Raw genomic sequence first — 12,752 nt, forward strand, 5'->3', positions numbered from 1 at the left:
TGAGAAACAAAGTCGTTTTCTGCCCTCTGAGGGAGTAGGATGTCCTGCTCAGCTTGATGAAAACCTCTTGGTTTATCTTTTTTTAGGCAAAACCAAAGTTCAGACATTCTGAAATCCTTGGAGAATGAGAGGTGAGTCTCTTGAAATAAGCTCTTTGGAAAAGGGGCAAGAAGCTGGGAAGAGGGCTGGGACCTTCCTTTCAGAGCCACCAGTCTGAATCCACCTTAAGTCAGGGGAGGTTCACCTCATGCCTGCAGCTGGTCCTGGTCACTGTTGGAGGCAAGACACTGGACTAGATGTGCCTGGTCTTACCCAGTCTGGCAAACCCAATGGGATGGTGATTTTACCTCTTTTTCATCTCAGAATGGTCCTAGCTAAGGAGTTGGGGAACAAGACCCTGTATTCCACTATCAAGCACCAACAGAAATCCTACATCTGTTGCAAAGACAGGCATTTATGAAGATGGTCCAGTAATGTGTGCAGGCTGGGAGGAATATGTTGAAAGCAATGCTGCCATTCAGCCAACTCTCTGAGCTAGCTTTGCCACCAAAAGTGGTTGTCCCCAACTCTCCCCTGCTGATATGCTGCCCCCTCCCTTCAGCCAACTCTTTGTGCTGTGGCGCAGTAAACTGGATGGGGACACTGACCTGGCTGAAAATATTCCCTTTGTATGTCAGATAGTTTTCCAGCCACACCAGTTCCTGATCTGTTAAGTGGCGTTGTGTGTGTTTATGCTGGGACAAGGACAGGGGAGGTGGGAATGGAGGCCAGGCTGCTGCTTTCAGTGGCACTGCTCACTTAGGTCAGCTTTAAAGTGCTTGTCAAGCCTCAAGAGAAAGGAAAGCAAAAAAAGGGACTGGCACCGTGTTTGGTGAGAGTGTATGTACGTTGCACAGATGTTCTGTTTCTCAGAAAGATCAGCCTTCCAGTCTAAGAAGCAATTGTCCCCATGGTTTTGAGCAAAATTTATGTTGTCTCCCATAGACTTAGAGGTTCCTTCCCAAGAAATCACTGAGACTTTTCTGTCTCTGATAAGCACATGGCTTTCCTGAGCAGGTGGCAGGGTGAATTTGCCCAACCTTTAGGCTCTGAGCTGGGTGGGTGGAGGAGAAGTGAGATAGTGCTTGTTTGAAGGAGTGGCTGAATTGTTCGTGTTTGTTCGGCAGAATAAGGATGGAACAGCTGATGGCAATAACACAGGAGGAGTCGGAGCATCTACGCAAAAGGGAAGTGGCCTGTAAGTCCGGACAACTCTTCGGGGTGGTAAGGTGCAAGAAAGACCTGGTTCCTCTGGAGATGCACTGGATAGGTGACAACCACGTTGGAGATGCTCTGTCACACATGCATTCTTGCTGTGTTGCTTGGTGCAGTGGGGCAGAGCTGCAGGGCGTAGTGTTGCACGTGTACTATAGCTGACCCACTGCTTCCACCTGCAGCTCACTGCCAGTTCTCCCTGAGGTGCAAGCCAGGCTCCCTGTGTAGCTACAGCATGTCGCATGAGGAGTTTGCGAGACTGGATATAAGCACACAAAGTGCCTCAATTTCAGAGGTACCAAACAGATGTTAACTGATCAGGTTCGTGAGGCAGGAGGCATATGGTAAACAAGAATGGTGCTAGGGAGCCTTTTCTGCTCACGATGACCATGAACAGATCTGCTGGGGTTGCAAGGGAAATGATGTGTGCGTTGTCACCCCAAAGACGCTGGGTTACTCGCAGTGGGACAGGCAGAGCTGCAGCCCATCTGAGGGTTGGTAGGCAGTGACTGGGCTCCTCCGAGCGCTGACGAGACGCAAGCACAGGCAGAGTGGAGTTTGCTCAGCTAATTTCCCAATAAATAGCTATGATTCTTGCAGCTGAATGAGTCTGCTCTGAAATGAATGAAATGGAAAAAAGCAAGAACAGGTTGAAAATGAGAGAGAAGGCACTGTTAATTGCAAGTGATTGTAGCAGCAATGGTAGATGAGCGCCTGTTCTAGACACCTGCTTCTGACGCAGACTGACAGCACTTCTGTCTCCCAGCTGCCATGCAACAAATGCTGGCCGAGAGCTACAAGAACAAGCTCATCCAAATGACCTACGAGTCTCGTCGGCAAGACCTTGTCAACCAGGCCTGCTCCAGGTACAGTGGGAGATGTCTGGGGCTAGAGGTACTGTTGTAAAGTCCCTTTCTTTCCAGCAGTCCCCTGTGTAATTCCCATATATACACCCAGGAACTCCTGCAGCCACTGGAATGCAGCAGGACAGCTGTGTAAGGGCAGGTGACAATGCAATTTAAAGAAACTGTCAAACTTAATTAAATGAGCCACCTTCTAACCACAAGAATATGCATGTTAATCGTACTTTAGATGAACTATCACTTTTTTTACACTGTTTATTTTACTTTATACATTCTGCTAAATATGGAGGATGAAATTAGACTGGTGGTCTTCCTGTTTTGTTAGCCAGTTCAGTGTCAAACTCTAGCACAGAACTCATTTTCTCACCTCCCAGGGTTGTCTCAAGGATGCTGTCTGTATATACGTAGGACTTGTTGCATTGCTATAGGTACAGAGAGCATTCTGGCTCACTCTGTTTACAAGAAGGTGAGAAATTTCAATTTGGCAGTGTCTGGCACTGAACAGAAACAACCTTGTGTGCCTGTGACCTGCCCAACAGACGGCCGTGGGCAGGCAATTTGCAATTGCAAGTGCAGGCAATATATGGCCGCATTGTCTGGATCTCCTTCATCAGCAGAATACCAACGTGCAAATTCTTCACCTGAGCAGCTTGCTGGGGCGGCAGCAGCCCCTGTTTGGAGTTCAAGCTGTTGCAGATGCAGGCAGCGGTGCTTCTGCTCTGGCTTGGTCTGTGGTGCAGGTTTGGTTTGGTTGTAGGGAAGGAGATTTTAAATCTGCCTTCAGCTGTGCAGTGCCATGGCTCTTCACCCTTGTTTAGTAACAAATTTCTCCATTCCTGGATTCCCTGTTGCCTGCTTTTCCTCTTGTTTGCATCAAAAGTCTCAGATCCAGCAGTAACTCCATGGCAAATCCATCTTCTTACAGCCTAGCTGAGATGGATCAGAAGTTCCAACAAATCCTGGCTTGGCAACAGTTGGATCAGAGCAAAGCTGTTAGTCAGATCTTGCAGGAGGTAGGCAAGGGAGCAAACTGCTTGCGGGGGGGATCAAGGGAAAGCAACTGCACGCGAAAGCAGGATCGAGAGCGGATCACCGGAGCACAGGAGCAACGGTGGCTGGGCTGGGCTGCATGCAAAAGTTGTTTTATTTAACACTGTGTGCTAAACTTTGAGAATCTCTGGTATTCTAACAAACTGACTTAGGTGGTTGAATGCAAAAAGTATTTTTTAACTGGACAGAAAATTTTCAGAAAAGACAGCAGCACAGACCGTGGGAAGCAAAACTGGTCTGATGATTAATAGAGAGGATTTTGAGACAGAAGTCCTGTCTCTTTGGCAGGCTTCCTGGGTGACTTGGGGCAAGCTGCCTACAGGAAGCATTTACAAAGCCTCTGCTCCTTTTGAATACCTCATTTTGAACCTGAGACCTCTGCAGCTCATTTTTCAGAAGTGCTGGGCAGCCATGCCCTATGGCACAGCCTGGGTGCTGCTGAAAATGAGAGGTGGGGTTCATACAGAGCATTCAAAATGTGTGTTTGAAGAACATGAATATAACTTCTGTGTCTGTCTGTAAAGTGGGTTTTACCTTTTGGGACTGTGGGATCTAAGTCTTGATGTAATCAGGACACTGTTGCCCAGAGTGAGCGCTGCTCAGGTGCTTGTACATGAGTCACTGCAAGGTAACAGGGTTTCTTAGCCCATTTGCAGCTGCATCAGCAACCTCACTAAGCAGGATTTTGCCTGTCCCTTAGATTGAGATGCAGAAAGCTGCCTTTGAAGCTCTCCAAGTGAAGAAGGATCTTATGCACAGGCAGATCAGGAACCAGGTGAGTCAGCAACAGAAGAAGGAGCAACCAGCTACTCAGCTCATACCGTCATTTGATGAGACACTTCTGAGGAAGATCAAAGCACTATGAGCATAGAGCAGGGTCTGGAGGAAATGAAGAGCTCTTGTATTGCGAAGAGCTCTGTAACAAAGCTTTGGGCAGTGTTGGTTAAACTACAGTCTCCCAGCTCCATAGGAGGGAGTGTCAATGCAGGTTTTAGATTCACAGAAGTAGTGGAATTGCCATTGCTTCAGTCATCTCAGCACTGATGTGGATGAAGTGCTGGAGAGCGGTCACTAGAGGACAGACCTGCTTTGGCTCTGTGGGGGTGATCTGCAATTGCAACTACGATTTCCTTCAGGTTGTGTACTCAGCAGGGCTGCTGTTTCCACATGAGTCCACTGCATCTCCATCCAGCACATCAGAACTGCACCCTGAGCCATAAGTTCACCTTTTCTTTCGCATTCTCAACCTGCCTTTCTGAGCTCCATTCTGCAGAAGGTGCAATGCAATAGTCGGGGGGAAGAGCAAGAGCTGGTGGAGAAAATAGCGGTGGTTGATGCACGAAGATGGGTGGCTGGTTTCTGACACAGTGCTCCAGAATCTTCCCTATCCTGATCTGACACTAGCAGAAAAGTCTCAGGTCAGGAGTTGGTGGATAAGCTTAAGAGCTTGGATATATTGAGTCACTCAGTGACCAATCTCTGCTAGAAGCCAATAGATTGCGCATGGACAATCCAGGAGATGAGTCTACAACTCTCCATTGCTTGAGTTCAACCCTGCAGTTTGCTCGCACTTGCTCTGTAAACAAGGGGAGTTTGTTCCTTGATACCATGGCTGGACCTTTTACTATTGAAATCCAGCCCACCCCACCAGCATCCTGCGCAGGCAGTGAACGGGCAGGACCCGTGGGTACCGCCTGCTGCAGAGCCCTGGTGTCGGCAGGAATTTCGTGGTCGGTGGCACACATGAAGCAGCGTGGCCTGGGGATGGTAGATGGCCTGGCAGATAGGTGAGCTGGGCTCTCATCTTGGCTTTGCTGTGGGATCTTGGGCAACTCACTTCACCTCTCTGTGTCTCAGTTGCCCTGTCTGAAAGAGCACGTATCGTTATGGGATTTGCTGGAGCATCTAGAAACCAGGACCCTGCCCCAGTTAATCCGCAGTTTGAGCAGTGGTGCTAGGAGGACCTTGACAATCAGTTGCTGCCTTCCAGAGTGGCTGCAAAAGGTTTGGCTGAACAAACTGATTGCAATGTTCTTCTAGACTTGAACAGGTGGTGTTTAGAGTAGAGAGACAGAGAGCAGGGGACACAGCTCCTCACGCAAAAGACAGAGAGCAACCCTAAGAGCATGCATCACAGAAGGGCATTAGCAGGTTTCCCAAACTTCTGGGCAGCTTTGCAGTGCCATCCCTCCCGGGGCAGCAGTTAGACCTCATTTTAAAAGAGCATAAATTACAGTCATTTCAAATGTCAGTAAAAAATGTTTCATCTTCTGTTTAGATTAAATTAATAGAAACAGAGTTATTGCAGTTGACACAGCTGGAGTTAAAGAGGCAAGAACTGGACACAGAGACGCTGCAGGTATGTAGGGCTCTGGGGCTGCCCCACCACCCTCTCTCTGCTCTGGGATCGCAAAAGCTCCACTTGCTTCTTTTGCTCCTTGCAGTTTCCAGGTGGTTTTATGCTTAGTCAGAAGGGATGTCCTTACCCACAGGACACCACAAAACCCTCTTTGTCGTGGTAACGTGGGAGCATTACTGCTGCTCCTAAACATCTCGATGCATTTTCAGGGGAGAGACAAACGAGCCGGCCCTGATAGCAATGCAGCAGTTCCAGGTTTGCTGGGTGGGGAAGGACTTTGCGATCCAGTTGTTGGCTGTCCCAGAAACACCTGCCTGCCGCGCATCGCATGTCTTCTTACATTGTTGTGTTGCGTTTTGGTTTTAAATACCTGCCAGTGATGGCTGTCGGACCTCCCCCTTCATTTCTAAGCCTCGTCTCCCAGGCTGCTCTGCCCCACCATCCCACCATTCGATGGGCTGACTTCATCAGCAGTCACACATTGAGGAATATCAAGTTTGGCTTAGGCAGCTTGGCTTTAAATTTTGTTATTATGCCTTTGCATCAGTTGTTTTCTGGTGTGCGCTATTTGCCAGGTTAGGTCACCTGTTTAGTCAGCCCAAAATCGGTAGCAAGCACCGTATACTTTCCAAGAGTAGTGCACCCAGCAGGCTGGTCAGCGCTGACTTAAGACAGGATTGTCTCTAAGCCCTGTGCCGGACACCTTGAAGTTTAAGATTTGGGTTATGTTACCTTAACTCATGCAGCTCCTCCGTATAACGCTGCAGTGTTGGAGGCCTGATGGTGCGGGATTGCCCAAAGTTCGTGCAGGGAAGACCAAGGAACCCCAGGCAGATGTAGTTCAAATGACACAGGACTTGGGTGATTCCTGTAAGGTGACCACAGGAGTTCCAGAGGAATGCAGAAAATGGGGCTCTGCCCTAAGTATCCATCTGCAGCCCAGCGGGCAGCACAGTTTGCAACTTCAGCCCTAGGAAACAAGGTGTAAGACAGCTTCATCTCTCTGGATGCCCCCCTGCTGTTTGGCAGGCTACGGCCCAAAGGTTCCCTGCTGGGATTGAACCCCCAGTGCACGGGCAGTGCCCACAAAGTGCTTCGGCAGAAGCTTTTCTGCAATCGTGCTTGATACCTCCCGTGCAGCAGACAGTTGCTTCCTCCCCCAATACACAGGTGCTTTAGTAATGAACTCGGTAAATCGGGAAAAGCAGGAAGAACCAAAAACACCCTGAGAAAGGGAGGCATTTGCACAGGTCTCTTGCAAGGTCAGTTTGGGAGAGAGCGATCCCAGTGGGGTGTCCGCAGTGCGGGTGGGCAGGAGAGCTCATCTCCGGGTTAGCTGAAGCTGCCTGAGTTTCTCGTCTGGAGCAGCTCCCACGTGTCGTTAGTTGTCCCTCTGACCTCTGTGGAGGTCCTGATGCAGAAGAGCTTTCCTGCCTCCACCAGGGCAAAGCATCTCTGATCTGCTAATGGTGGGTTTTGCCTGTGAGAGGCAGGCGTTCCTGTCACCTGCTTAAACAGAGGACCTTGTCCCTGTGTAGGGTCCAGGAGCGAATCAATGAAGGTTTCCCCACAGCTCTTCTTTAGGAGGTCAGCCCTTTAACAACATGTTGTCCCTTTGTCCATGGACATCTGCAGTCCTTGTGGCCAATGACTACTGGCCTCTGCTCAGTTAATGATCCTCCCAGCAGGTATGAGCTAGCTGGGACTGAACCATGCAGAGATGCCACATGGTCTGATGTTCCTGAGACAATTAACCTCTCATTTCCCAGCGGTGTGGCTGCAGCGATGACTTGCCTTGCCCTGGTACCCGGTGGCGCTTGGTGTGAGACCCCGATGAAAGCAAGCTTCCCAAAGGCATGGGGAGGTTGCTGCCTTACCTGTCCTGCATACCTGCAGGCTTCTAGACCTAGTTTCAGGTGGTCTTTCTCAGTTAAGGAGGAGGACCGTGAACACTTACAATGCCATTGCCTGGACTTCTGATGGAGTGGTGAAGAGCTGCTGCAGGCCAGCGCGGTCTGGGGCTGCCCGGGGTGTGCTGGGGGTTGGCACCGCCGGATAATGGTCAGTGCAGGACTGAAAGAAATGGGTGCAGCTTGGGTTTGCCGTGCCAGCTGCTAGGAGAGGATTCAGGCTGTCTGCTCAGCTGGGCGAGAGCCTGTGGAGCACAGGGCGTCCACATCTGCTGGGACTGTTTTGGGTATGGTAAGTGCTTTGCTGGAAATCGGGCAGGGTGATTGCTTGCACCTACACGGTACGGAGATGTGGATGCCAGAGTCCTTCTGTTGCAGGGGGTGATCACAGAGCAACGCCAAGCACTCGGCTACCTGCTGCAGCAGCTGCTCAAAGAAAAGAAGCAAAGGGAAGAAGAACTGCGACAAATACTGGTAACAAAGTCCCCTAATTAGGTGCTGTAGATGAGGAAGCGCATGGGCTAATGTAAGCTCTTGGGGGCACAGTTAGTGCCACTCCCTGGTGCAGCATGAGGCACCATCATCATCATCAATCTCTCCCGTCAGGAAAGGGAGTTGTAGGAGGGGATGAGCACAATCCCACAAGGGCCCTGCGTGTGGTCTTGTAATCCTGAAGACCTCCAGAGTCTCCTGAGCTTCAGGAGACCAGGCTCCAGTGTCTGGGGCAAAGGGAGCGGAGGGGACGCACAACCCTAGACCGGCTGTGGGGGGTCAAAGTGGGACCCGCCTGCAGAGGGCCAGAAATGCCCACCTTGCCACAGCTGTGCCCATTGCAGTGCTCTGAACTGGCTCTGCACAGCCCAGGCTGTTGGTTTCCCCTCCTGCACGTCCAACACAAGCTTCTCTAAATACTGCTTGGCAACGTTATCTGGGGCTGTTGAATGAATGAGTTTGTTTTTCAGCTGGAAATGGAGGCAAAGAGCGAAACCAAACAGGAGAACTACTGGCTGATCCAGTACCAGCGCCTGCTGAACCAGAAGCCCATCTCCCTGAAACTCCAGGTCGCTGCTGCAGTTAATGCTTTCACTGTAGCTGTGCTCTGCTCTGCAGAGCGTTGGGGGAGCGAAGGCAGCCCTGGCTGGACCACAGGTTCCGCTAAGGCAGGGAGCAGGGCACAGACCCCTCGCACAGGCTGACAAGCCAGGAGAGCCCCCAGGCTGCCCTGCATTTAGCCATCGTGCTCTGAGCGGGGCTGCCCAGCAGCCCTCTCTCATTCCTGTACGTTGGAGGTTATGGGGCTGCCCGGATCTGTAAGGAGCCAACACCTCAGCTGTCTGCAGCGGGAGCTGCCATCCCACCGTCAAACTGCTTGCCAGGAGCAGGGGACTCAGTACCTTCCAGGCAGGGCTTTTTGTTCCAGCTGAACACCCAAACAGCTCTGCTTGGCTCCCCAAATTCCCCTGCAAATCTGTCTGAATGCAGCAAATCCTGTCCATTCCTGCCCTAACGTATTGAGCCAGGGACTTCGTGGTGTTAAAACACCCATGGGGCTGGGCACAGAGGGATGGATCTGAGCTCTGCCTGTGCTGCATATTGGCTTGAGTTTGCAAAGCAGGCACTGTTGCAGACACCGGCTGCCATCGGTTATGTTTCATTCTTCCCAAAACACAGCGTTTTGAATTGTACTCATAAAACACCTAGGGCCAGAGCTGCTCCGGCTGTTGGGCTTTTGAGCTTTAGTGTCTCTGGGGATGCAAAATGCTTCGAGCAGGACAGAGGGCAGGAATGAGCACGCTGCCTGCCCTTGCTGCCAGCCTTGCTGCTGCCTGTCCCCGTGCCTTGAGAGCGAAGTCTGGGAGCTTGCCTTGTGTTTTGCAGGAGGAGGGCTTGGAGCAGCAGCTGGTGAACCTTTTAATTGAGCTGTCGGCTGAACAGTACGTGCCAGTCTTTGCACACCATCGAATATCCTTGCAAGCGCTCAGCACCATGACCGCCAGTGACCTGGAAAAGGTACGAGACAGCAGATACACAGTGCAGGACAACACCGACTGAACCTGCCCTTGCTCCGAGCCTGGCTGTGCTCGTGGCTGTGCCCGCGGCAGGTCTGGCAGGAGGGAGTGTTGGTGCTCCTGGTGTGTCACCTCCCGGCAAGGAGAGGTGCCAGTGCTGCTCTGTGCCCCGTCCCAGTGAGCGACAGCTCTCCCAGAGCACTTGCAGGGTGAGCTGTAGCTTGGCTCTGTCTTTCAACATCCTTCAGATGCTCTTTGCAGTAGAAATGGCCCCAGGGAATTCCCTTATCTGCCTTGGATGCCTGATGGCGGTGCTTCCCTCGGCATGGCTGGGACTTGCCAGCGAGGCCCAAGAGTTTGCAGCGTCCCCTTCGGGACGTAAGTCTCCTTTCGCCTCCAAGAGCTAACAGCCCTCCTCTTGCACCGCAGATCGGCGTGGTGGAGGCTGGTCTGCAGCGTGCCATCCTCAAGCGAACTCAGGAGATCCTGGCTGTGGCCAAGACAATCCCAGGTACCACCAATTCTTTTCTGCCTGGTCTTTGGCACATTGTACACTCACAGCAAGCACCTGAGCCCTGAATGGGGGGATCTGCAGGGCCAGATGCCGCCCTTTGGGGAGCGGAGCCATGCGAGTAGGAGAGGCAGGGCAGGGAGTGCTGGCAGAGCTTGGGCTGCACTGTCAAGCTGGTCCCATCCACTTTCCTATTTATCGGAGCCCCGAGCTCCCATCTGCCTGCAGCCATCCCCATGCGTGCCGGGTGGGTGGGAGATGGGCAGCTCTCCTGGTGCTCAGACCTCCTGCTTTGTGGTTGCAGAGCTGCTGAGGACGGTGGACGCTGAGGTCCCTGCAGCCCCAGAACCCAGCGCTCCCTTCGAGGAGCCCGCGAGCCCTGTGGTCCCGATGGCTCCGCCGCTGCAGTGGAATGAGAAGTCGTCGGAGTGCGTTGTCTGCATGGAGCAGGAGGTGAGATCGCGGCACACGCGTGATGCTGGAGCAGGGGGTGGAGTGGGGGCAGCATCCGGCACATCCCCCCATATCTGTGTCCCCAGCCTGGCCCTGGGCAATGCCTGGATGCTCATCCTTCAGCTCCCGAGGCTTAGGCATCGCAGCGGGGAGGGAGGCAGGGCAGGGCAGGGCTCCTTGCGGGCTTGGGAAGGAGCTTGCTGAACTCCTGTGCCGGTCTGTCCGCACAGCAGCCGTGGGAAGTGTTCACGGGGCTGCTCCGTCCAGCCCTGACCCGTGTCCTTCCCTCAGGCCCATTGCCCTCGCGCTCTGCACAGCCCCTTGTGCACACACAGCACTGGGCTGTGCCCGGGGATGGAGATCGGGGTGCGGGGCTCTGCCTCCCACGCTGTGATCCTGCTGGGAGGATCCCCATCTGGGTGATCCCCATCTCCTCCAGCCCCATTTCCTCCTGTGCTGGAGTACGGTGGTGCTGGGATGGGTGTTACGGGACAGCAACACTCTGCGTCCTCTCCTCTGTCTCTTCCTGCAGACCCAGATGATTTTCCTGCCCTGTGGCCATGTCTGCTGCTGCCAGACCTGCTGCGAGCGGCTGCACACTTGTCCCCTGTGCCGCAAGGACATCACACAGTGCATCCGCATCTTCCACAGCGGCTAGGCAGGGCGCAGGACGGCGAGGCTGCCCGTCTCCGCCTCCGTCACCCCTTCCTGGGGCAATGTCCCCCTTCTACTCCATGTCAGTATTAAACAGACACTCGCACAGCATGACCAGCACTGCCCTCCCCGTGCACGGCCCTGGGCTGGCTGCTGGCTGCACCCAGGAGTCTCAGCACCCTCCACGTTCCCCGATGGCTTCTCAGCCTCTGCCTTGGGTTCCCTCTTTATCTGTGTCCCCTCCTCCTGCCTGCCTGCCCAGTGTCCTCTTGCCTGGGAGCACTGGGTGACGGAACTGGGGGCACCTGTGGCCCCTCCTCTCCGGCTAGTGTATTTGCCTTAAGAAATGCCCCTCGCTCAGCAGGGACACAGTTAGTGCCGTCTCTGAAGCCACCGTGACCTTGCAGCTCCACCGCCGTGGCTGGGCACTGCCGTGCTCCTGCATCAAGCACTGTTGCCTGGAGGTGGGTGAATCTCGTGGGAGGTTGCGATGCTCTGGGGTGCTGACGGTGCCTTGCACCTATGTCATGCCAAAGGTCTGGGGCTTCTGCTCTGGAGACCCACGGGAGCGTCTCTGGGGCACGGGTGGGCTGCAGCCACGGGCAGCGGGTGCCAGGGCAGAGCGAGGAGCTCCCCGACCCCTAATTTGCCCTCCTGTTGTAGGGGAGAGTCTGCAGCAGCCCCAGATCCAGGACTTGAGGGACCCGCTCTGGCCAGAGGAGCACAGTGGGATCCCTTATCCAAAAAACATGTTGGGAGCAGAAAGCGTTGCTGCCACCCGACAGCCAGCACAAGTGGGTGGGCTGGGGCTGCGCCCGGCGCAGCTCTGCATGGCTCCGTGCATTGGCATGCGGGTAGTTCTCCATTGTCATTAATAAGTAACGATCCCAGTCAGTCTTCTGTCTCTTGACCTTGAAGAATAAAATGCAGAGCTAAGCCCAGTCCCACCGCAGCCCTTCCCCCAGGAGAAGCTATTGAAACGCAGCTGGTTTCTGCTGGTGATTGTTTGCTGCCTTTTTCCTTCTGGAAGGGGGAGGACGCTTGAAAGCCGGGGGCTGCGGAGCAGTGGCAGAACCGCCACATTCCTGGCTGTCCTGACGTCACCTCCTCCTCTCCCACATCAAACCGGGAACAACTTGAGGATCTTGGACTTCTCCGAGGGCATTGCTCGCTGCAGGGCACCCCTGGGCACTTCCAGGCAGGGCCAGACCTCGGCCCCTCTGCTGGGGCCACCTCACGTGTGCTGTGCCCGTGCAGAGCGTCCCCGCGGGAGGTGGCCGGGCGACCGGTGCGCAGCGCTGTGTGCCACCAGAAACCCCGGGGGACCTGCCGCAGCGGCAGAGCCGGGCCGGGTCTGCGTGGCCCTGGCTGAGCCCTTTGGGGTCAGCCCTGGGGACGTTTCCCTGCTGCTGCACGTAGGAGGCTGCAGGTCCCACCCAGGGACTTGCTGGGTGCTTGGGTGGGGACCTGGCAAGAGGGGACACACGGGAGCAGCTGGCGATTGGGGAACAGCGAGGGGAGCCCTGGCAGGGACGTCTGGATGAGGGCAGGGAGGCTCTCGGAGGGGCTCACCCGCCCGCACCCCTCCCTGCTCCCCCTCGCCCAGCTGGGGTGCAGGCAGCGGAGGTGCTCAGCATTCCCCAGGATCAGGGAGTCGGATGCCGACCTGCCAGGCCATGAAGCGTGGCG

General features: G+C 54.1%; 1 protein-coding gene across 9 annotated transcripts in view; it reads left to right on the plus strand.

The window, feature by feature from the left end:
• LRSAM1 (leucine rich repeat and sterile alpha motif containing 1) overlaps positions 1–12,056 on the plus strand; it is a 28,587-nt gene extending 16,531 nt beyond the window's left edge. For 6 of the 9 annotated variants that reach the window (XM_075170507.1, XM_075170505.1, XM_075170509.1 and 3 more), the window contains 12 exons: positions 87–131; positions 1,167–1,237; positions 2,021–2,120; positions 3,043–3,130; positions 3,868–3,942; positions 5,446–5,526; positions 7,815–7,910; positions 8,399–8,497; positions 9,315–9,446; positions 9,875–9,956; positions 10,261–10,409; positions 10,942–12,056. In XM_075170507.1, coding sequence (XP_075026608.1) covers positions 87–131; positions 1,167–1,237; positions 2,021–2,120; positions 3,043–3,130; positions 3,868–3,942; positions 5,446–5,526; positions 7,815–7,910; positions 8,399–8,497; positions 9,315–9,446; positions 9,875–9,956; positions 10,261–10,409; positions 10,942–11,067 — 1,144 coding nt within the window. In that variant the 3' untranslated portion in view covers positions 11,068–12,056. The remainder of the gene's footprint in view (positions 1–86; positions 132–1,166; positions 1,238–2,020; positions 2,121–3,042; positions 3,131–3,867; positions 3,943–5,445; positions 5,527–7,814; positions 7,911–8,398; positions 8,498–9,314; positions 9,447–9,874; positions 9,957–10,260; positions 10,410–10,941) is intronic. The other 3 variants (XR_012676763.1, XR_012676762.1, XM_075170508.1) reach the window with 2 other exon arrangements.
• Positions 12,057–12,752: the final 696 nt, after the last annotated feature.

Source organism: Calonectris borealis, chromosome 21 (genome assembly GCF_964195595.1).
Source record: "Calonectris borealis chromosome 21, bCalBor7.hap1.2, whole genome shotgun sequence".
NCBI classification, from domain to species: Eukaryota; Metazoa; Chordata; class Aves; order Procellariiformes; family Procellariidae; genus Calonectris; species Calonectris borealis.